The sequence below is a fragment of the Balaenoptera physalus genome (genome assembly GCF_965194825.1).
Source record: "Balaenoptera physalus genome assembly, chromosome: 16".
NCBI classification, from domain to species: Eukaryota; Metazoa; Chordata; class Mammalia; order Artiodactyla; family Balaenopteridae; genus Balaenoptera; species Balaenoptera physalus.
In genome coordinates, this window is record NC_138898.1 from 11617778 (window position 1) to 11641097 (window position 23320).

General features: G+C 46.9%; 2 protein-coding genes and 1 long non-coding RNA gene across 11 annotated transcripts in view; 1 reads left to right on the forward strand and 2 right to left on the reverse strand.

Annotated features, from left to right (window-relative positions):
• Nucleotides 1-86: 86 nt before the first annotated feature.
• On the reverse strand, nt 87-19754 carry LOC309645427 (interferon lambda-1-like). Its single transcript, XM_082430503.1, is given in 2 exon segments — nt 87-2885; nt 2888-19754. Coding segments are annotated over 2 exon segments (573 nt in total). The 5' UTR covers nt 3312-19754; the 3' UTR covers nt 87-2736.
• A 100-nt stretch (nt 19755-19854) lies between these two features.
• Nucleotides 19855-21091, forward strand: LOC309645428. The gene is made up of 3 exons (XR_014254883.1): nt 19855-19879; nt 19933-20008; nt 20164-21091. It is a non-coding gene; the product is annotated as an uncharacterized lncRNA (long non-coding RNA).
• A 147-nt stretch (nt 21092-21238) lies between these two features.
• The window catches only part of SLC9A8 (solute carrier family 9 member A8), a 67535-nt gene continuing 65453 nt past the window's right edge, over nt 21239-23320 (reverse strand). For 8 of the 9 annotated variants that reach the window (XM_082430469.1, XM_082430462.1, XM_082430465.1 and 5 more), the window contains 2 exons: nt 22976-23122; nt 21239-21666 (listed from right to left, as the gene is read on the reverse strand). In XM_082430469.1, the coding sequence (XP_082286595.1) occupies nt 21559-21666; nt 22976-23122 (255 nt within the window). In that variant the 3' untranslated portion in view covers nt 21239-21558. Of the gene's footprint in view, nt 21667-22254; nt 22376-22975; nt 23123-23320 lie in introns of all 9 variants that reach the window. The other variant, XR_014254881.1, reaches the window with a different exon arrangement.

The window sequence follows — 23320 nt, forward strand, 5'->3', positions numbered from 1 at the left end:
CTTTGAAGTTTGGGTTGCTTGGGGGTTTTTGTTTTTTTTTAAATTTAACTTCAAGAAAATTTTATTTATTTATTTATTTGTTTATTTATTTATTTATGGCTGTGTTGGGTCTTCGTTGCTGCGCGCGGGCTTTCTTTAGTTGCAGTGAGTGAGGGCTACTCTTCATTGCAGTGCGCAGGCTTCTCGTTGCGGTGGCTTTTTTTGTTGCGGAACATGGGCTCTAGAGCACAGGCTCAGTAGTTGTGGCACACGGGCCTAGCTGCTCCGTGGCATGTGGGATCTTCCTGGACCAGGGCTTGAACCCGTGTCCCCTGCATTCTTAACCAGGCAGGTGGATTCTTAACCAGTGCGCCACCAGGGAATTCCAGTTGCTTGGGTGTTTTGGTGTTTGTTTTTTGGTTTTTTGTTTGTTTGTTTTTGCTCAAGCCATGTTCTTTAGTGACAGGACTCACATTTTCTCCTCCATGAAACTGACAAATAACAGCCAGCATTTGAGTGCTTATACTGTGAGCCAGGCATTTTATACGCTGAGACTTTACATTCATGATCTCATATAATTGTCTCAATCCTCCTAGAAGATAACATAAATCCTGCTCTGATCCCCATCTTACCAATGGGGAAACCAAGGTGTTCCGAGTTCAGCCATGTTTCCTAGGAGTGAGACTGCAGACTCCAGGAGAAGTGATTGTTGATGGTGACTGACAGGAATTAAATAACATTGAAGGGCGTTGTGAAAAAAATTAATCCCATTAAAAAGTTTTTTGATCCGTTTAAATTCCCTAAGGAGGATCCTGGTCAGTGTAATGGGAGTTTGTCTTTAACAAAGAGAAAGCACGAGTCAGGCTGAGAACCTCTGGCAGAATCTTAGGTTTTCAGTTACCTTCTATTTAGGGCAGGCCATACTACTTTTCCAATGATTGGGGATTACTTTAAAAATCAATTCAAGGTGTTTTTAAAAATGAAGTTTCCTGAAACTAATATAACATTGTAAATCAACTCTACTTCAATAAAAATAAATAATAAATAAATAATGAAGGTTGACTTAAAAGCAAAATGTCTTGCAAAAATCTTAAGGGTGGTATAAGAGCAGCTGTGGTTTGGGACATCCTGTCTTTATGCACTGGTAGGGTGTCTGTGCCACCATGCTGACCACTCTGCAGGGTTGGACCCCACGAAGCCACTCAGCTGTCGGGGAAGAGACTGAACGGTTTTCTCCATCTCATTCACTGGCTGAGCAAATATCCAGGCCTTGGACCAGACCAAGGCCCAGGTGCTGGGTTTGGTTTTAGTGACAGCATAGGAAATGGCACTGCCATCGTGGCTCCCGGGAACAGCAGCTTCCTAGAGCTGAACACCCAGCCTGGGAGAGCAAAGGAAGCCAGACACTCACTCCTGTATCTAAAGCGGAGCAGAGACTCTGAGCAGATTGCTTAATTTGTATATGTAAATGACAAGCATATTTAAACATCCTCAGGCCCACCAGCTGTACAACATTAACATTAGCCTTGCTGCCAGTTCTGTACACCACACGACATTGCCAATTGAACCCCAATCTCTGCTCACCCTTTCTCCCTTGGTAATAGAAGCCTTGAGTTTTAGACATCTAGCCATCCAGAGTAAAGACCGCCTTTCCCAGCCTCTCCTGCAGCTGGGCATGGTCATACGGTTATGTCTGGTCCCTAGGATGGAAAGATGCTGTGTGTGGCTTCTAAGACATGCCCTTCAAAGAAAGAAGCTTGTTCTTCCCACCCTGGCTGCGCTGGCTGGAATGGAGCAGCCATGTGAGACACTGAGGCAGAGGCCAAGTGAAGGGGGGTGCAGTTAGTAGCTGGAAGAGGCTGGGTCCCTGGTGCTTAGGAAGCCACCATCATACCTGGCCTGCCCAACCTACCTTCAGAGTTTTATATGCGAGAAGTAAACTTCTATCTTGCTTAAACCACATTTTTTCCATTTGCTCATTTTAGAAAACTTTTTATTTACAAAAGAAGTGAGACTACTCTAATGATGCCTCATGTACATCGAACGCAGGACTTCACCAGTTCAACGGTTAACAGCTTCTGGCCAATCTGACTTTTTTCTGTACCTGTCCATCCACTTCCCCACTCCTAAGTTCCTTAGAAGCAAATTCCAGACATCTGTTTCATTTGTGAACATTTCAGTACCTGTATCTAAAAGACAAGGACTTTTAAAACAATACCATGATCACATCTAAATTTTTATAACAGTTTCTTAATTGTAACAAATATCCAGTCACTGTTCGCAGGTCCAGTTGTCTTATAAGTGCATACTTTTAAAACTGTGTGTTTGCATTGGGGCCCAAATAAGGTCTCACGTTGTTGCAATGGATAGATCTTTAAATCACATTTATCCTAAAGGCTGTCCCTATAGAAAAGGACACTTTTCTCTTTCTCTTTTTTTCCCTTGAAATGTATTTGTTGAAGAAATCGGATTGTTTGTCCTTTAGTTTGCCCGAGTCTAAATTTTGCTGATTGCAGCCCCTGCTGTTGTTTATCATGTTCCTCTGTTCTCTCAACCTCCTGAAAATTGGCAGCTGGCTCTTCTTTTTTTTCCAGTTTCTTACTGTTTGTTTGAATATGTTGTACAAAAGTAGAAAAATAAACATTTCTTCTGCAGCTCCATAAATAAAGGGTGAGAGGAAATAACTTAAGGCAGGGTTGGGGCTTAGTGCATAAGTAAGGTCTGGGTCCCAGACGGGGTGGGGCTGGGTCCAGGTTTTCAGATATGCAGGTCTCCACTGGCAACAATTCTCAGGTCCCTTATGAGGAGGCGGAAGAGGTTGAATGTGACAGAGGCCTCGAGACAGCCTTGGGATTCCTCCTGTGTGGCCTCCTGGAGCTGGCACAGCCAGTGGTGGAGGCGGCCTGGGGCTGGGATTCTGCTGTGGGCCGAGCCGGGATGCAAGCCTGAAGCTCAGAGTGGATGTGGCGCAGCGTGTGCAGCGGCTGGTCCAGGATGACCCCCGAGGACGAGTCTGCCACAGCACCCAGGACCTTCAGCGTCAGGTCTAACTCCGCCTCCAAGGCCACAGGGCGCTCCCACACCTGCGGCTGCCTCAGGTCCCGGGTCCTGGGGAAGTGGTGAGAGCTGCAGCTCCAGTTCTTCAGTGAGAGCGACTCTTCTAAGGCATCCTTGGCTTTCTTGAAGCCCTCCAGCTCCCGTGGCGACAGAGATTGGAACCGGCCCATGTGGCAGCCCTTCCCAGTTGTGGTGGGCTTGGACGTGGGGACAGGGCCTGCTCTGGCCAAGTCCAGCATCACAGTCACCAACACCAGGACCCAAGCTGCAGCCATGGCTAAATCCCAACTGCTTGTTTGGCCCCATGGCTCTGCTTTTAGCCAGGTTCACTGGGCAATCCCAGCTGATGTGTATAACGTGAAAAGGCAAATGGAAATAGGAATCTCCACTTTGATGGCAAAGGCACGAGTCGGGGGGCCAGTCGCCGAACCAGGTGAGCCTGGACTTGTGCCAGGAAGGAAAGAGATACTGAAATTCAGTCACAGGAGAGAACTTTGCTTCTGAGAAGTCCCTGTGCATGGAGAATCTCCAGGTTAGGACTCCCGGGGGCAGCCCTTAGCTCGCTGACTTTGGGGAGCCTCCGAATGAGGCTGAGGCAGGTGGAGGGATGGGAAACTGGCTCGAGGACTCTCACAGTGGGGTAGGGACCTGGCGGGTGTGGGTGAGGCTGCCTGAGCGGCAAAGAAGGGGCATCCCTTGAATGTGCAGAAGTTTTAAAGTTTGCTGTGGTCCCCTTTTCTACTTTTGCTTTTGTTACCTATGCTTTTGGTGTTATATCCAAGAAATTGTTGCCAAATCCAATGTCATGAAACTTCTCTCTGTTTTCTTCTAGGAGTTTTTTAGTTTTAGGTCTTACATTTGAACCTTTAATCTGTTTTCAGTTTTGTGTATGATGTAAGGTAGGGGTCTAACTTCGTTCTTTTGCATTTGGATATCCAGTTTTCCCAGTACCATTTGAGGAGACTGTCCTTTCTTTCCCCATTGAGTGGTCTTGGCATCCTTGTTGAAGATCTTTTGACTACATACATGAGGGTCTATTTCTGGCCTCTCTGTTCTGTTCCATTGGACCATATGTCTATCTTTATGCCAGTACCACACTATTTTGATTACTGTAGCTTTGTATGTAATGTGTTTTGAAATCAGGAAGTGTGAGGCCTCCAACGTTGTTCTTCTTTTTCAAGATTGTTCTGGCTATTCAGGGTCCCTTGAGATCCCATATAAATTTTAGGATTTTTTTCCCATCTGTGCAAATATGCCATTGGGATTTTGATAGGGATTACATTGAATCAGTAGACTGCTTTGGGTAGTGTGGACATTTTAATGCTATTCAGTCTTCTAACTCATGAGTACAGGATGTCTTTCCATTAATTTGTCTCTTTAACTTCTTTCAGCAATGTTTTGTAGTTTTTGGTGTACAAGTCCTTCACCTCCTTGGTTAAGTTTACTCCTAAATATTTTATTCTTTTTGATGCTATTGTAAGTGGAATTGTTTTTGTAATTTTCTCTTCAGATTGCTCATTATTCGTGTATAGAAATGCAACTGATTTTTGTGTGTTGATTTTGTATCCTGCAACTTGGCTGAATTCATTTCTTAGTTCTAACAGGTGTGTGTATTTGTGTAATCTTTAGGGTTTTCTACATAAGATCATGTCATCTGAGAACAGATACGATTTCACTTCTTTCCAGTTTGGATGCTATTTATTTATTTATTTATTTTTGTTTAATTGCTCTGGTTAAGACTACTAGTACTATGTTTAATAGAAGAGGCAAGAGTGGGCATTGTGGCCTCTTCTAAAGGAAAAACTCAGTCTTTCATCACTGAGTATGAAGTTAGCTGTGGTGTATGTGTTTTCATATGTGGCTTTTATTATGTTGAGATAGTTTCCTTCTATTCCTAGTTTGTTGAGTGTTTTTATCATGAAAGTATGTTGAATTTTGTCAAATGCTTTTCATGCATTAATTGAGATGATCTTGTAGTCTTTGTTCTTCATCCTATTAATGTGCTATATCACATGGTAGCTGACTTTTGAGGCTTGCTCAGATGTGGGTATGATTTTTTTTGTTGTTGTAAGAATACTTCATAGATGTTATCTTCTTTCATCAGGAGGCACATGATGTCGAGTTCTCTCCCTTTGGGATATTAATAGCCGTTAAGGCTGTTACTCAGTACTTAGAACCATTATTTCATCAGAGCATGCAAAATGGAGATATTCCAATTCTAGTCTTCCTTGTTTGGCAACTGGAATACTTCTATAAAAAGAAACTTTTCTGTGGTGATATGACTCTATACCTGGGACAAAACTGCATGGAACTAAACACACAGACGTACACACACACACAGAGGACAGCATGTAAAACTGGTGTAATCTGAACAAGGTCTATGGATTGTACCAATGTCAGTTTCCTGGTTGTGATACTGCTTTATAGTTGTGCAAAATGTTACCCCTGGGAGAAACATGGGTACATGGGACCTTTCTGTACTATTTTTGCAACTTCCTATAAATCTATGAATTAAAAAAAAAGTTAAAGACAAAGAAACTTCCCTTATCTACTATTTGACTACCAGTGATATAGTTTAAGAAAAGCAGGATAGGGACTTCCTTGGTGGTCCAGTGGTTAAGACTCCGTGCTTCCACTGCAGGGGGCACAGGTCCGATCCCTGATCGGGGAACTAAGATCCCGCATGCCACACGGCCAAAAAAAGGTGGGGGGGATAGATGCTTACTTCTTTGCCTTTATTTATTTATTTATTTATTTTTGGCTGTGTTGGGTCTTCGCTGCTGCATGCACGGGCTTTCTCTAGTTGCGGTGAGCGTGGGCTACTCTTCGTTGGAGTGCGTGGGCTTCTCATTGTGGTGGCTTCTCATTGCAGAGCATGGGCTCTAGGCACATGGGCTTCAGTAGTTGCGGCACGTGGGCTCACTAGTTGTGGCTCACGGGCTGTAGAGCACAGGCTCAGTAGTTGTGGTGCACGGGCTTAGTTGCTCTGCGGCGTGTGGGATCTTCCAGACCAGGGATCGAACCCGTGTCTCCTGCATTGGCAGGCGGATTCTCAACCACTGCGCTACCAGGGAAGCCCTGCCTTTATTTTTAAAATTTATTTTATTTATTTATTTATTTTTGGCTGCATTGGGTCTTCGTTGCTGCGTGCGGGCTTTCTCTAGTTGCGGGGAGCGGGGTCTACCCTTTGTTGTGGTGCATGGGCTTCTCATTGCGGTGGCTTCTTGTTGTGGAGCATAGGCTCTAGGCACACGGGCTCAATAGTTGTGGCTCGCGGGCTCTAGAGCGCAGGCTCAGTAGTTGCAGCGCACGGGCTTATTTGCTTTCGGCATGTTGGATCTTCCCGGACCAGGGCTCGAACCCATGTTCCCTGAGTTGGCAGGTGCATTCTTAACCACTGTGCCACCAGGGAAGCCCTCTTTGCCTTTATTTTTACTTAGAATAATGAATTGGTGCCTTAGAATTCCCCAGCAGTGACTGATTTTTTAAAAGCATATTATTATGAACTCATTGATTTCAGTATATTTTAAGTATTTCAATCCATTACATTATTACTGTTATTGATGCTCAAATTCCCGTCTTTATTCAGTCAGAACCTCTTCAAGCTGGCTCCTGAGTCCTGACCTGACCCTGAAACCTCTGATTGCTTCCTCTCTGTTTGGTATGACAAGGGGTTCCGTGTTCATCTTTGTACATCTCGTGCCCAACTCCTGGACTCAGACGTTTCTCCAAAGAGCCCTGGGTCCTTTTGCTGTGAAATGACATTTGGATACCAAAGTCTGAGAGCTAAGCGTGCTCACTGCCACTGGGTTGGTCATTGTTTCCAGGTCTTTTCAGTGAGCAGAGCTAGCAATAGGTTTATATCTCTAAAAATACAAACCACGTTGTAAGTTCATACTTATACTTAAATAAAAATTCAGGACCACAGGATTTTTGCTCAACCTCATTTCTCTTTTATTCCCATGCTGAGGATCCTGGTTCTCAAGGGGTCCAGGGAAGCCACTACTAGTTTTGATTTTGTCGCCATAGCTACACCTGATCCTGAAAGGAGGGAGTCACCTGGGACAACCCTTGGAGAGCATCTCAGTTACTCACCACAGAGCGGGGAGAAGGACTAAGGCTCAGAGAGCATGAGGAGCCTTTGCAAGTTTGCACATATGATTAACTCCTGGTTGCCCATGGCTCTGTTAGGAAATGAAACATCAGGGATACAAGTGAAGCCAGGGTAGGTGTCATGTGGTTCAAATGCAGTTCCTCACCTTCCTTCCCCTACCCCAGAGGAGCCCTGGATCCTGGGGTTAACTTTTCCAGCCTTTCTTCACACTCCGCTACACTTGGCTGCATCCCCAAGCACTACTGTTTCACAACATCATTTTGCCTGGTTTTATATGTACTTATTCATCTGCAGCTTTCTTTCTCTCCTCCTTTCAATATTTTGAGATTTATCCATGTTGATATGTTATTCTAGTTTCATTCATTCATCCATCCATCCATTCTTGCTGCTGTATACTGTTCCTTACATGACCGCGCCACTGTTTATCCATTCTCCTAGTGGGAAACAGCTCGTTTCCAATAATTTGCTATTACAAATATTCTTGTAGGTGTCTCCTGAGTATGCATGACTATGTAAGAGTTTCTGTAGGGCAGCGTGGGCAAACTTTTTCTGTAAATGGTGATAGTGAATATTTTTGGCTTTGGGAGACAAGAGGCAAAAAAAAAAAATGTATATATATATATATATATATATATATATATACACTATATATATATTTATTTATATATTATTATATAGATAATATAGAACAAAGAGAGAAAACAAACTTCCACGGATTTTTTATTAAAACATTCAAAACTTTATGGACATTGAACTTCGAATTTCATATAATTTTCACGCCATGAAGTACTGTTCTTTTGAATTTTTTTTTCAACCATTTGAACACGTTAAAATCCCAGGCTCAGCTCGCTGGTGGTACAGAACAGGAGACAGGCTGGGCTTGGGCCTCAGGCAGTAGTTTGCCTCTCCTCGCTCTCTAGGGCTTAAACCGAGGAGAGGACTCGCTGGATTGAAGGGTCCCAGGCGTCTTTAACTTTACTAGGCACTGCCAGGTGCTCTTCAAAGTGATTCTATCAATTTAGACCCTCACCAGAGCATGATGAGACTTCCTATTTCCTTAGCGCTCTTTTTTTTTTTTTTCACTTTTTAAAAATCTTTTTAAAATTTATTTTTAAATTCTTAAAAATTTTATTGAAATATAGTTGATTTACAATGTTGTGTTAGTTTGAGGTGTCCAGCAAAGTGATTCAGTTGTACATATATATATATTTTAGATTCTTTTCCATTATAGGTATACTGAAGATATTGAGTATAGTTCTGTGTGCTTATACAGTAGGATTTTGTTGGTTATCTATTTTATATATAGTAGCGTGTATATTTTACTCCCAAACTCCTAATTTATCACCCCCTTTCCCCTTTTTGGTAACCATAAGTTTGTTTTCTATGTCTGTGAGTCTTTTTTTTTTTTTTTTAAATTTTATTTATTTTTTTAAGGAACTCCTTTATTTATTTATTACTTATTTTTGGCTTTGTTGGGTCTTCGTTTCTGTGCGAGGGCTTTCTCTAGTTGCGGCAAGCGGGGGCCACTCTTCATCGCGGTGCGCGGCCCTCTCACCATCGTGGCCTCTCTTGTTGCGGAGCACAGGCTCCAGACACGCAGGCTCAGTAGTTGTGGCTCACGGGCCTAGTCGTTCCACGGCATGTGGGATCTTCCCAGACCAGGGCCCGAACCCGCGTCCCCTGCATTGGCAGGCAGATTCTCAACAACTGCGCCACCAGGGAAGCCCTGTGAGTCTGTTTTGTAAATAAGTTCATTTGTATCATCCCTAGCCCTCTTGAAATCACATCACATCTCTCCATTTAATGCATTGCTCCTCTAGTTCTGGTTTCATTTATAATCACATTTTGAAAAGTGAAGATAGCACGCTGTATGTTCCTTATTATTGAATGAAAGTTCTTTTTTTTGAATTTTATTTACTTTTTATACAGCAGGTTCTTATTAGTTATCCATTTTACACATATTAGTGTATATATGTCAATCTCAATCTCCCAATTCATCCCACCACTACCAACCCCCTGCCACTTTACCCCCTTGGTGTCCATACGTTTGTTTTCTACATCTGTGTCTCTATTTCTGCCTTGCAAACCGGTTCATCTGTACCATTTTTCTGGATTCCACATATCTGTGTTAATATACGATGTTTGTTTTTCTCTTTCTGACTTACTTCACTCTATATGACAGTCTCTAGATCCATCCACGTCTCTACAAACGACCCAGTTTCGTTCCTTTTTATGGCTAATATTCCATTGTATATATGTACCACATCTTCTTTATCCATTCATCTGTCTATGGGCATTTAGGTTGCTTCCATGACCTGGCTATTGTAAATAGTGCTGCAGTGAACATTACGGTGCATGTGTCTTTTTGAATTATGGCTTTCTCTCGGTATATGCCCAGTAGTGGGATTGCTGGGTCATATGGTAATTCTATTTTTAGTTTTTTAAGGAACCTCCATACTGTTCTCCATAGTGGCTGTATCAATTTACATTCCCACCAACAGTGCAGGAGGGTTCCCTTTTCTCCACACCCTCTCCAGCATCTGTTGTTTGTAGATTTTCTGATGATGCCCATTATAACAGGTGTGAGGTGATACCTCATTGCAGTTTTGATTTGCATTTCTCTAATAATTAGTGACATTGAGCAGCTTTTCATGTGCTTCCTGGCCATCTGTATGTCTTCTTTGGAGAGATGTCTATTTAGTTCTTCTGCCCATTTTTTGATTGGGTTGTTTGTTTTTCTAATATTGAGCTGCATGAACTGTTTATATATTTTGGAGATTAATCCTTTGCCATTGATTCATTTGCAAATATTTTCTCCCATTCTGAGAGTTGCCTTTTTGTCTTGTTTGTAGTCTCCTTTGCTGTGCAAAAGCTTTTAAGTTTCATTAGGTCCCATTTGTTTATTTTTGTTTTTATTTCCATTACTCTAGGAGGTGGATCAAAAAAGATCTTGCTGTGATATATGTCAAAGAGTGTTCTTCCTATGTTTTCCTCTAAGACTTTTATAGTGTCCGGTCTTACATTTAGGTCTTTAATCCATTTTGAGTTTATTTTTGTGTGTGGTGTTAGGGAGTGTTCTAATTTCATTCTTTTACATGTAGCTGTCCAGTTTTCCAGCACCACTTACTGAAGAGATTTGTCTTTTCTCCATTGTATATCCTTGCCTCCTTTGTCAAAGATTAGTTGACCATAGGTGCGTGGGTTTATCTCTGGGCTTTCTATCCTGTTCCATTGATCTATATTTCTGTTTTTGTGCCAGTACCATGTTGTCTTGATTACTGTAGCTTCGTAGTATAGTCTGAAGTCAGGGAGTCTGATTCTTCCAGCTCCGTTTTTTCCCCTAAGATCGCTTTGGCTATTCAGGGTCTTTTGTGTCTCCATACAAATTTTAAGATTTTTTTGTTCTAGTTCTGTAAAAAATGCCATTGGTAATTTGATAGGGATTGCATTGAATCTGTAGATTGCTTTGGGTGGTATAGTCATTTTCACAATATCGATTCTTCCAATCCAACAACGTGGTGTATCTCTCCATCTGTTTGTGTCATTTTTGACTTCTTTCATCAGTGTCTTATAGTTTTCTGAGTACAGGTCTTTTACCTCCTTAGGTAGGTTTATTCCTAGGTATTTTATTCTTTTTGTTGCAATGGTGAATGGGATTGTTCCCTTAATTTCTCTTTCTGGTCTTTTGTTGTTAATGTATAGGAATGCAAGAGATTTCTGTGCATTAATTTTGTATCCTGTAACTTTACCAAATTCATTGATTAGCTCTAGTAGTTTTCTGGTGGCATCTTTAGGACTCTCTATGTATAGTATCATGTCATCTGCAAACAGTGACAGTTTTACTTCTTCTTTTCCAATTTGTATTCCTTTTATTTCTTTTTCTTCTCTGATTGCCGTGGCTAGGACTTTCAAAACTATGTTGAATAATAGTGGCGAGAGTGGACATCCTTGTCTTGTTCCTGATCTTAGAGGAAATGGTTTGTTTTTCACCATTGAGAATGATGTTTGCTGTGAGTTTGTCATATATGGCCTTTATTATGTTGAGGTAGTTCCCCTCTATGCCCACTTTCTGGAGAGTTTTTACCATAAATGGGTGTTGAATTTTGTCAAAAGCTTTTTCTGCATCTATTGAGATGATCATATGGTTTTTATTCTTCAGTTTGTTAATGTGGTGTATCACATTGATTGATTTGCATATATTGAAGAATCCTTGCATCCCTGGGATAAATCCCACTTGATCATGGTGTATGATCCTTTTAATGTGTTGTTGGATTCTGTTTGCTAGTATTTTGTTCAGGATTTTTTCATCTATATTCATCAGTGATATTGGCCTGTAATTTTCTTTTTCTGTAGTATCTCTGTCTGGTTTTGGTATCAGGGTGATGGCCTCGTAGAATGAGTTTGGGAGTGTTCCTTCCTCTGCAATTTTTTGGAAGAGTTTGAGAAGGATGGGTGTTAACTCTTCTGTAAATGTTTGATAGAATTCACCTGTGAAGCCATCTGGTCCTGGACTTTTGTTTGTTGGAAGATTTTAAATCACAGTTTCAATTTCATTACTTGTGATTGGTCTGTTCATATTTTCTGTTTCTTCCTGGTTCAGTCTTGGAAGGTTATACCTTCCTAAGAATTTGTCCATTTCTTCCAGGTTGTCCATTTTATTGGCATAGAGTTGCTTGTAGTAGTCTCTTGAGATGCTTTGTATTTCTGTGGTGTCCATTGTAACTTCTCCTTTTTCATTTCTAATTTTATTGATTTGAGTCCTCTCCCTCTTTTTCTTGATGAGTCTGGCTAAAGGTTTATCAATTTGTTTATCTTCTCAAAGAACCAGCTTTTAGTTTTATTGATCTTTGCTATTTTTTTCTTAGTTTCTATTTCATTTATTTCTGCTCTGATCTTTATGATTTCTTTCCTTCTACTAACTTTGGGTTTTGTTTGTTCTTCTTTCTCTAGTTCCTTTAGGTGTAAGGTTAGATTGTTTATTTGAGATTTTTCTTGTTTCTTGAGGTAGGCTTGTATAGCTATAAACTTCCCTCTTAGAACTGCTTTTGCTGCATCCCATAGGTTTTAGATTGTCATGTTTTCGTTGTAATTTGTCTCTAGGTATTTTTTGATTTCCTCTTTGATTTCTTCAGTGATCTCTTGGTTATTTAGTAATGTATTGTTTAGCTTCCATGTGTTTGTGTTTTTTATGGTTTTTTTCCCCTGTGATTGATTTCTAATCTCATAGTGTTGTGGTCAGAAAAGATGCTTGATATGATTTCAATGTTTCTTAAATTTACTGAGGCTTGATTTGTGACCCAAGATGTGATCTGTCCTGGAGAATGTTCCGTGTGCACTTGAGAAGAAAGTGTAATCTGCTGTTTTTGGATGGAACATCCTATAAATATCAATTAAATCTATCTGGTCTATTGTGTCATTTAAAGCTTGTGTTTCCTTATTAATTATCTGTCTGGATGATCTGTCCATTGGTGTAAATGAGGTGTTAAAGTCCCCCACTATTATTGTATTACTGTCGATTTCCTCTTTTATAGCTGTTAGCAGTTGCCTTATGTATTGAGGTGCTCCTATGTTGGGTGCATATATATTTATAATTATTATATTTTCTTGGATTGATCCCTTGATCATTATGTAGTGTCCTTGTCTCTTGTAACATTCTTTATTTTAAAGTCTATTTTATCTGATATGAGTATTGCTACTCCAGCTTTCTTTTGATTTCCATTTGCATGGAATATCTTTTTCCATCCTCTCACTTTCAGTCTGTAAGTGTCCCTAGGTCTGAAGTGGGTCTCTTGTAGACAGCATATATATGGGTCTTGTTTTTGTATCCATTTAGTGAGCCTGTGTCCTTTAGTTGGAGCATTTAATCCATTCATGTTTAAGGTAATTATCGATATGTATGTTCCTATTACCATTTTCTTAATTGTTATGGGTTTGTTTTCGTAGGTCCTTTTCTTCTCTTGTGTTTCCCACTTACAGAAGTTCCTTTAGCATTTGTTGTAGAGCTGGTTTTGTGGTGCTGAATTCTCTTAGCTTTTGCTTGTCTGTAAAGCTTTTGATTTCTCTGTCGAATCTGAATGAGATCCTTGCTAGGTAGAATAATCTTGGTTGTAGGTTCTTCCCTTTCATCACTTTAAATATAGCGTGCCAATCCCTTTTGGCTTGTAGTGTTTCTGCTGAGAAATCAGCTCTTAACCTTATGGGAGTTCCCTTGTATGTTATTTGTCATTTTTCCCTTGTTGCTTTCAATAATATTTTGTCTTTAATTTTTGTCAGTTTGATTACTGTGTGTCTCAGCATGTTTCTCCTTGGGTTTATCCTGCCTGGGACTCTCTGCGCTTCCTGGACTTGGGTGGCTAGTTCCTTTCCCATGTTAGGGAAGTTTTTGACTATAATCTCTTCAAATATTTTCTTGGGTCCTTTCTCTCTCTTCTCCTTCTGGGACCCCTATAATGCAAATGTTGTTGCATTTAATGTTGTCCCAGAGGTCTCTTAGGCTGTCTTCATTTCCTTTCATTCTTTTTTCTTTATTCTGTTCCACGGCAGTGAATTCCACTGTTCTGTCTTCCAGGTCACTTATCTGTTCTTCTGCCTCAGTTATTCTGCTGTTGATTCCTTCTAGTGTATTTTTCATTTCAGTTATTGTATTGTTCATCTCTGTTTGTTTGTTCTTTAATTCTTCTAGGTCTTTGTTAAACATTTCTTGCATCTTCTCGATCTTTGCCTCCATTCTTTTTCCAAGATCCCAGATCATCTTCACTATCATTATTCTGAATTCTTTTTCTGGAAGGTTGCCTATCTCCACTTCATTTAGTTGTTTTCTGGGGTTTTTCTCTTGTTCCTTCATCTGGTACACAGTCCTCTGCCTTTTCGTTTTGTCTACCTTTCTGTGAATGTGGTTTTTCTTCCACAGGCTGCAGAACTGTAGTTCTTCTTGCTTCTGCTGTCTGCCCTCTGGTCTGAATAAAAGTTCTTTGTGAAAGAAATAGAAAATATCTTCAGACGAGATCTTAAAAGTTACCCATTATCCTTCCACTCAGAGAGGACCAAAGTTCTCTCAAACTTCGTACCTATCCTTGCACATTTTTTCCTATATACACACACATCACTTTAATTTTTGGAGGCTGATGCTATGTATGTTGTTTTGGAATCTGCTCATCTGACTTCATGAAGTTCTTTCAGTTAGGATTATTTTTGTTGTAACATAAAACCCAACCCGAATAGCATCAGCAGCAAGAACACGTATTGTCTCCCGCAGTGAGCTCTGGAGGGAGGTCGGTTCCAGGACTGGTTAATTCACTGGTCCGACAGGGTTGTTAACAACTCAAGGCCTCTGTCTTTCTGCACAGCAGGTTGGTGAGGCCTTCCCTTGTCTCCGAATTGCTGCAGCAGGTCCGAGCACTGCATCCTCACATAATGGGAGGCAAAGGCCAGACCGTGGGAAGAGGGTGCTTCCCTTCTTTCAGTGACTGTTTGAGTGTGAGGAAACAGTCCTGGAAATTCCCTAAGATGTTGCTTCATTCTCCTGCCGGAATTTGGTCAGAGGCCCATTCCTCAGCATTCTCAGGCGAGGGGAGTGGAATGACCATAAATGGCTTCATCTCCCCTCAGCTCCCCTGGGGGTCAAGTGGAGGTCATGGGGCCCTCAACTTTGTGTGTGACCCTCCCCTGCAGCTTTCTGGCCTCTAAGGAAAATACTTCTTCCCTGGTTTGCTCCCCTTCACCCTGAGTGCTTTTTCTAGACATTGAGAAGGTTGAAATGTGAATGAAAATACCCAGTCCCACTCAGGCTCTGCTCACCTTTACTACCAGGGTTCCACTTTGTCCAGGCTGACACTCTGCTCGTTTCCCAGCCTCCCCTGCAGCCATCGGTGGCCTGGGAAGATTCTGCTTTATATGTGCCAGAGGCCCATCACTCCAGTGCCGCCTGTTATCACACCTGCACGGTTTCATTAGGGTGGAGGAATCCTTCTCCGAACCCAGGTCTCCGTCACAGGGGGAAGGGAGCTGAGGGCCACGTGCGCCTCCTACCAGCCCTGCTCCCTGACCGGGTTCCCTGCCTGACGCCAGCAGGCATTGGTTTGGGCGTGCAGTTGGCAGTCCAGGTAGAGGAAGGGTCCAGCATATGATTTATTCTCCCCGCACCCTTCCTCCTTTGGCCTGGGGGTGGGGGTAGGGGGTGGGGATGCATTGCAGGGTGGAGAGGAACTAGAGTTCCGGTTCTGGCCTCCCTGTCAGGAGGTTCGTGCCTGGGGTCAGGACAGGTTCTTCTGCCTGGTTTCGTTTATGTCACGTGTATGTTTTGTTTGCCCCTGTTACCGTAAGTAGCTTCAGCTGCCTTCTGGAAGCATGAGAGAGTATAAACAAACGGAGCCTCCAGACTCCCCATAGATACCGCCACCAGCTTCCATCTGACTCGCACGGCCGTGTGGGTTCAGAGCCTGGTTTCAGTCAAAGGCCTACCAGGGGCCAGTCTGCAACCCCAGCAGGGAGGAGGGCGGCTAGCCCAGCGAACCCCAGGGAGGACAAGTCCCTCACACCTGTGAGGAAGCAGCTGTGGCTGGAGGCTGGAGGCTGGGCCCGAGCTGAGCCCTCCTGCTTGGCCTCACGTCCTCCTCACTGAGGGACTGTGTGCTTAGGCCATTCAAGATGGCTGTCTCCTGCTCTCTGCACATCCCCTGCTCGAGCAGCCCCTGCTTCCCTCACGTGACTATCCAGTCCTCTTAATCATAGGGCTCAATTAGTTCCTGGTAACCGAGCCCACCTGACATCAATCCCCCCTGTAAATGGCAGCCTCCTTCTCCCGATGTGGTGAGGACTGCTCCCGTGTCCTGGTGTCCCGTCCGACGGCTGCTGCACGCCGTGGGGTTTCGCTCCAGGACCGTTTGTTAAGATCCCTCTACCCAGCAAACCGTTCACGTCTCTGTTGCTGTCTCTAGGCTCTTTCTCTGGTCTCAAGGCTGGGCAACTACAAGGCTTGTGGGCCCGCGGGGTCCAGCCCAACAGGGACAGGGGCAGGAATTGGGCCCCAAAGCCCGCACTCCTGCCCACTAACCACTGCGTTCTGCCAGGCTTCTGGCCGCAAGAGCCGGGCAGGCGTGGACAGAGCCGAGTCTAGGGGGGCGAGACCCAGGCCTCTGTAAAGCCACGGAACACAAACACAGAAAGTGGGTCTGATTCAGCAGCATTCATTTTTATTTCTAAATAAGAATCCAGTGACATTACTGTTTTCCATCCATTTCTGAATTCTTTAAAGAGTCCAGTGAGACGAGGTAGAGGCTCCAGCAGAGCAGCTGCAGGTCCCTCCACCTCCGACCCACCTTCCCCTCCGCAACCCGCAGCCCCACCAAGAAGAGCAGCAAATCATCTCTCAGGAACCAGGACCTAACAACTGCCTCTCACATCTTACTTGAGGGAGGGCAAAAGAACAAGCCTGACCTTCCCAATAGTCCTTATATCAAAAAGCTGTACTTAAAAAATCCTTCATTTTTACAAAGAAAATTACTCAAAAGAATACAAGATTCTGATTAATCTTGAGAACAAATCAAGCTTTGCAGGAGCTGTACTGGAGAAAATGTTAAAGCCTTTGGTAGCCACGAACCTAACCTTCGGTAGTCAGCCGAGCGAGTGAGGAGCCTTCCCTGGCCCATGGGCCTCCGCGGCTCCTTAGAGCAGCGCTGGGGCCTGGAGAAGTGGCTCTTCCGCGTGGCTGACCAGCTCCTTGGACAGGGTCCCATAGCGCTGACGGGTGACCTTTCTCTCTTGACCACCGCACTGCACAATCCCCATCGATCCCATGGCTACGGGGCCCACGGCTGTGCTCCGAGCGCTCAGCTCTCTTGCCCTGAAGCCAGGACGCTCACGCAGAGCAGCTGGGCAAAGACCAGCTCCTGGGTAGGAAAAGCCACACATTTTTTTCCCCTCTAGGATTAGGGACTGTGTCGGCTGGGGTGAGAAAGGGTGAAACGGGGTGGGGGAAATTAGAAAGTCTTCTTTCGTAACATGGGCGATGACGGTGAAGTCCCTGAACATCCAACTCCATTTGTGTGAGAAACGGCAGGAGACTGAGTGGACGGGAGTGTGGCTGCTTATCCGAAGCCGTCACTCTGACTGTGGTGTTTTCATTTAAAACATATCGCCTGCCTGGGGCTTTGGAGACTGCGTTCCTGGTAGAACAACTTCTTAATGATTCTGGCTGCTCTACTGGGAACGTTTCAGATAATTTCCTACCCACCACCCAGCAGGAGAATCACATGCCTGCATTCTGGAGGGAATGGGGAAGGAGCAAAGGATCTTTCTTTCCTCTTTTTTTGGCATTTGAAGTCCTAACTGACAGTCAATCATTGCTGTTGAGAGAGATTCCTCCTCCCACTAGAATCAGGGGTCAGTTCTAAGGCCAGAGCCCCCCTAAGCCACGCCTGCACCTTCCCGCACCTTTGGTGGCCCGGACCTGGCTGAGGAGAAGCCAGTCTCCGCCCGGCCCCACCCTCACTCTCCCCACTGAAGCAGAAGAGGGATTCTGGCTGTGGCCTCCCCGCTGGGGACTTTGCCACATGTGTGGACCCCCGTGGGAGTGCAGACCTGAGACCCCGGAAGGCCACCTTAGGCAAGGGCTTGAAGGAGAAGGCTCCCCACTCACCAGCCTTTCCACACTCCACTGCACACAGAGGAATCTGCAGGCAAATCAGGGCCTCCCTAGGCTGACTTGGGGTACTCAGGGGCTGCCAACATTCTGGGCCCCCAGCCTCACGTCAGCCGGGGCCCAGCCAGCATTCCCAGTGTGTGGCCTGGGGGAGAGGGTCTGCCCCTGGGCTGAGTGAGCACCAGACGATGGAACTGAGCCACCTTCCACCTGGCTCTGTTCCAGCTCAGCCCAAACTTGGTCTCCGGGTACCTAGGAAAAGCCAGCTTCTTCTCCTGGGAGGCCTCACACGCCAAGCCTCTGAGCATGGTTACTCCCAGAGGTCCTACAACCACAGGGCTGCAGAACACGTGATATATTCCAAGTCCCCAGTTGTAGGGCCTGCTGCGGAGGGGCTGCTGGGGGAGCCTTGGGGTGGGGCCTTAGTGCTACAGAACACCCCAGCTCCCCAAGACGGCACGTCTTCAGAGTTCACTGGCTAGCCAACCAGCTTCCCCAGAGGCACGCACTGACCTTACAGCCTTCACCTCCTCCTAAAGTATTACCTTCTCTCTGTGCTATACTTCTCCTGTCCCATGGCCTAGACCTAAAAGAAAACGTGTGTGAAGTTATAGTTATGCTGGATTTTTTTAATCTTCTAGGCATTTATTGCCCCAAACAATAGAATTATTAGGAATGCTAAAGATAGACAGCAGCAATTTTTGATTCTCAGGCAAAGACATCTGAAAAAAGTCCACCAGAGGTGAACAGACAGATGGCTGAGGCACACGGGGTGCCCTCCTCGACGGGGGAATGCCCTCCCATGCTGCTAAGCCACTACTTGGCCAGCAGAGGGCAGGAGCAGCTCACGGGACACCCAGGTTGGCGCTGCTCCAGGCCGGGCAAGACTCCCCCAGCCACCTGCACACAGCCAAGCCTTGGGGACCTCGCCCCGCCCCCGCGTGCTTCTCTACTTAGTGTCACTCTCAGGTCTCAGCTAAAAGTGGGAGGACAGGTGGGACCTGGTGACAAAGGGCAGTCTGAACTGAGAAGACCCTGTTTTCATTATTTAATCTGTGAACTTACAGCCAAAAAAATTTTTTTCCGGCAAGCTATTGAGTTTACAATGCAACTTACACCTCGGAGATCAGACTCTGAATTTCAGGGGGAAAAGTCAGTGACTTATGAATTGGAGAATGAGAGAACAATCTGGCCTCTGATCCCTGCCCCCTCCCCCATCCCCTTATGGACAAAGGTCCCCTCCCTTTGACCTCTTCTCTTTTCCACTAAAAAGAAACAGGAAATGATGGAGCCTGGAATTATGCATGGCATTAATCTTCCAGTGGGGATATTAGGTGAAGTAAAGTAATCCTATTTGGCTCAAATTATGGGGTTAAGGTGGGAGATTACAAAAAGAAATGATCATATTTTAGCTCTATCAAGTACAAATTTACTGTTCATGCATAAAAAGGAAGCCATGTGCCCTCCTGCCTGACTGGCTTTACGCTTACACTTCTGGGGCAAGGGAAGGGGTTAGGGCAGGGGTCTGGCCTCGTGGGCTGGGTACATGGGTCCTGGAGGGTCCCGAGGTCAGTCCTTCCTCACATCCAGAGCCACGCTGCCTGAGGCTGAGAAGATGGAAACATATTTGCCGCCAGCCCAAGGTCCACGCTGGCCCACTGTGTCCGAAACAGAACCAAGGACATGCACATGATGAATTAAACCACGCCAGAGGGTGCTGAGTTCCGAGGCTCCAGCTGAGACCCTGAGGCACATATGGAAACGGCCAGAGGCCTGTAGATGGGCACAAGCAAGCAGGTAAAGACTTGTTAAAGGGCCGGTGAAGGGGGTGGATGCGGGGAAGTCAGAAACTCCATGTCCTCTGGACATGACTGGCAGCTCCTCACCTTGAGATGGCCCGGGGGCCCCGACCATGGGGCCGGGGCAGGTGTGTGTGTGTGTGTGCATGCGCGTGTGGCTGGGGCAGGTGTGCGTGTGTGGCCAGGGCAGGTGTGTGTGCGTGCGCGCGTGCGTGTGCGTGTGTGGCCTGGGCAGGGGTGTGTGTGTGTGTATGGTGTGTGTGTGCGTGCGCATGTGGCCGGGGCAGGGGTGTGTGTGTGTGTGTGTGCGTGCGCGCACGCGTGTGCGTGTGTGGCCTGGGCAGGGGTGTGTGTGTGTGTATGGTGTGTGTGTGCGTGCGCATGTGGCCGGGGCAGGGGTGTGTGTGTGTGTGTGTGTGTGTGTGTGTGTGTGTGTGTGCGCGCGCGTGTGCGCATGTGTGGCTGGGGCAGAGGGGGTGTGTGTGTGTATGGTGTGTGTGTGTGTGCGTGTGCGGCCGGGGCAGGGGTGTGTGTGTGTGTGTGTGTGTGTGTGTGTGTGTGCGTGGCCGGGGCAGGGGTGTGTGTGTGGCCGGGGCAGGGGTGTGTGTGTGTGTGCGCGCACGCGTGTGTGGCCGGGGCAGGGGTGTGCGTGTGTGTGTATGGTGTGTGTGTGTGCGCGCCCGTGTGTGGCCGGGGCAGGGGTGTGCGTGTGTGTGGCGTGTGTGTGCGCGCGCACGCACAAGCACTCTGTGAGCGAGTCCTGAGGCAGCAGTGGCTGCTCAGGGATTGCAGGTGAGACCCAGATGCATCTGGCTGCAGGCCACTGGAGTCCCGGGGAGGGGTGGCAGAGGAGGAGCATGGGGACAAATGGGACCCAAGATGGTAGAGAACTGGGAGAGGGAAAAAAAAAAAGATGCCGATGAGCACTGAAGGTGCAGCAGGTAAACGGTGGGCAGAGCCCAGGAAAAGGGGCCTCTGAACAAACAAGGACCACTAAGTAAGGAATCGAGGTCAGGGAAGGGACTGCTAGGCTCTCACCACTTTATAAAAGTGCATGAATTTAAACTGAATTCTAAGACAGCAGCTGCTGGCCAGCATAAACCCTGTAGACTTTCCCTCTAGAGAGTGCTCTGACCCCACAGAATAGGGTCGCTCACCCCCTAAAAAACCCAGGGATACGGCTTCCATTGGGGCTCTAGAGAGGTGCCTGTGCCCTCGTGCTCGGTTCCAGTGTAAACATTCACAGTATTCCCAGAGAAGGGCAGTAGCTGCCTGCTGCCCAGGGAGACAGCCTGTGAGATGCCAATCAGAGGTAAAGAGAAAAAGGTCACTCAGTTTCTCTTTCTCAGGGAGTGCAAGCGACATCACGAAGGGGAGTGTGAGGTTTTCAAGGTTTCTGAGCCTGCCGCTTAGGTGAGAACCGCTGCTGCTGAGGGCGGAGGCGTCTTGATGACGCACAGGGAAGCGGCAGCCGGCTCCTCACCCTGCTGGTACCGACACCCGTCCAGCAGGGAAGGGCCCCTGTAATGAAGGCAGTGGCCAGGGATGGCGGCAACGGCACACCACGCTCCCGGGACGCCCTGCACAGTGGGTCCACAGCAGGATTTCTCCTCTCAGGCACCTCGGCGTGACAGATGACTATTCCCCGGCTACAGAAGCAGAAGGAAACATTTACCTGCAAAGGTGGTCCCTCCAATCCGCGGGCTGGGAAACCACCCTGAGGGAGAGGTCCAGCCCAGTGAGGAGCGGGGAGAGGGTGCTTCAGGGCAGCCGGCTGGCTCCAAAGGCCTGGGAGGTCCTGGGTTAAGACGACAGTGGCCTGTGCGTCACCCTGCTTCCATCCACCCTAAAGAACTGCCAAATGCACACGCCTCGGGGGCCCTTGCTGGGTGTTCGTCCTGGGAGCCGTGGGGAGGCTGGATGGCACTGCTGCGGCCCCGGTTGCCCGGGAGCCACGGCGTCCCACTCGGTCACAGCAGCTCCTGCTCGTCGTCCTCGGAGCCTGAGGGGCCTTGGCGCACCTCTTCGTACCACTTGTTGGTGAGGGTTTTCATCTGGATGCGCCCGTGGTGGAGGTCCTGGGGCGGGAGACACAGCAAGCCCTTGTCAGTGGGTCTGGCTCAGGGTCAGGGTTGAGGAAGGGAGGAGACGGGAGGCAGGGTGCACGGCCACAAGCAATTTCAAAGTGTTAACTGACTAACCGCAAGCTGGGATCATTCTTTGTGGAGGAGGAGATAACGGGAGGTGTCACCCTGGAACAGGAGTAGGAGGCAGGATGGCATGATGTTAAAAAACCTGGCCTCTGGAATCAGACACACTTGGGCTCTGCTTCCAGCTTTGCCACGTACTGGCTGTGTGACCTCGGGGGGTTACTTCACCTCTCTGGGCCTCAGTCTCCCCGGCTATCAAGTGAGACAACCCGCTGCATCTACTGCATGGGTTGCTGGGAGAATGAAACGAAGCAATCATGAAAAACGTCTGGTGCAGCGCCTGGCTCACAGTAAGAACTCACGTGCTGACAGCGATCCTGACTGCTGACGGAGGGAAAACGGGGCTCAGAACCAAAGCGGGGCAGCAGCCAGGAGAACCCCTCCCCCACCCTGCACGGTGCAGGATGACGGTTTCAGCAAAGCAGGCCCAAGCTGGTCCCTGAGTGTGTCACTCACTGTCAGGCCAGTGGTGCCTGGAGGGATGGAGCGAGAGCCCTGAGCCTTGGGCCACTGTCCGAGGCCCTGGCAGGTCTGAAATTCCTCAGCTCAGATTCAGTAGCCGATCAATGTCCCAAGTCTATCATCCAGGAAAACCAAACTGGGTTAACAAGTCTATTATTAAACTAGCACTAGAGACTTCCCTGGTGGCGCAGTGGTTAAGAATCCACCTGTCAATGCAGGGGACACGGTTCGAGCCCTGGTCCAGGAAGATCCCACATGCCGTGGAGCAACTAAGCCCATGCGCCACAACTACTGAGCCTGCGCTCTAGAGCCCGCGAGCCACAACTCCTTAGCCCACGTGTCACAACTACTGAAGCCCGCACACCTAGAGCCCGTGCTCCACAACAAGAGAAGCCACCGCGATGAGAAGCCCACGCACTGCAACAAAGAGTAGCCCCCGCTCGCCGCAACTAGAGAAAGCCCGCGCGGAGCAATGAAGACCCAACGCAGCCAAAAATAAACAAACAAACAAACCAGCATTAAATACGGCAGGAAGGAAAAACAGCAGATGCAGAGTGCCGCAAGCATATCCAGCCCGCGAGGCTGGGAAGGAGAGAAAGCTGAGTGGGGAGAGGCCCCCACCCAACCCGGCATGTGGGTCTTCCCTGCCCACCCTGCTCTTGGCCACTGCAGGCCCTGAGGGAGGAAGGCAAGGGACCCCTGGCCTGCGTCCCACCTCCTGGGTCAGCCGCCGCGTGAAGAAGGGGTTCAGGTACTTGGCATCCAGCCACAGGAAGCCTTTGAGGTCCTGCCGCCTGATGTAGTGGGCTTCGTACTCCTCCTCGGTGAGCTCCGACAAGTGCTCCGACTCGATGGTGTTGCCCTGCGGCGGGTGGGGAAGGCAGCCGAAGGCTCGTCAGCTGACACCTGCCTGGAAGCCCTCACACCACCCAGCCTACCTCCTCGCAGCTCTTCACCCCGGCCCCCGTGTCCCCAACCCTAACGGTGGCAGCAAGAGGCCTCCTGGGAGCCTGTAGGGAGGCGGGAAGGTGTGTAAGAACACGATGGACATCCAGGAAAA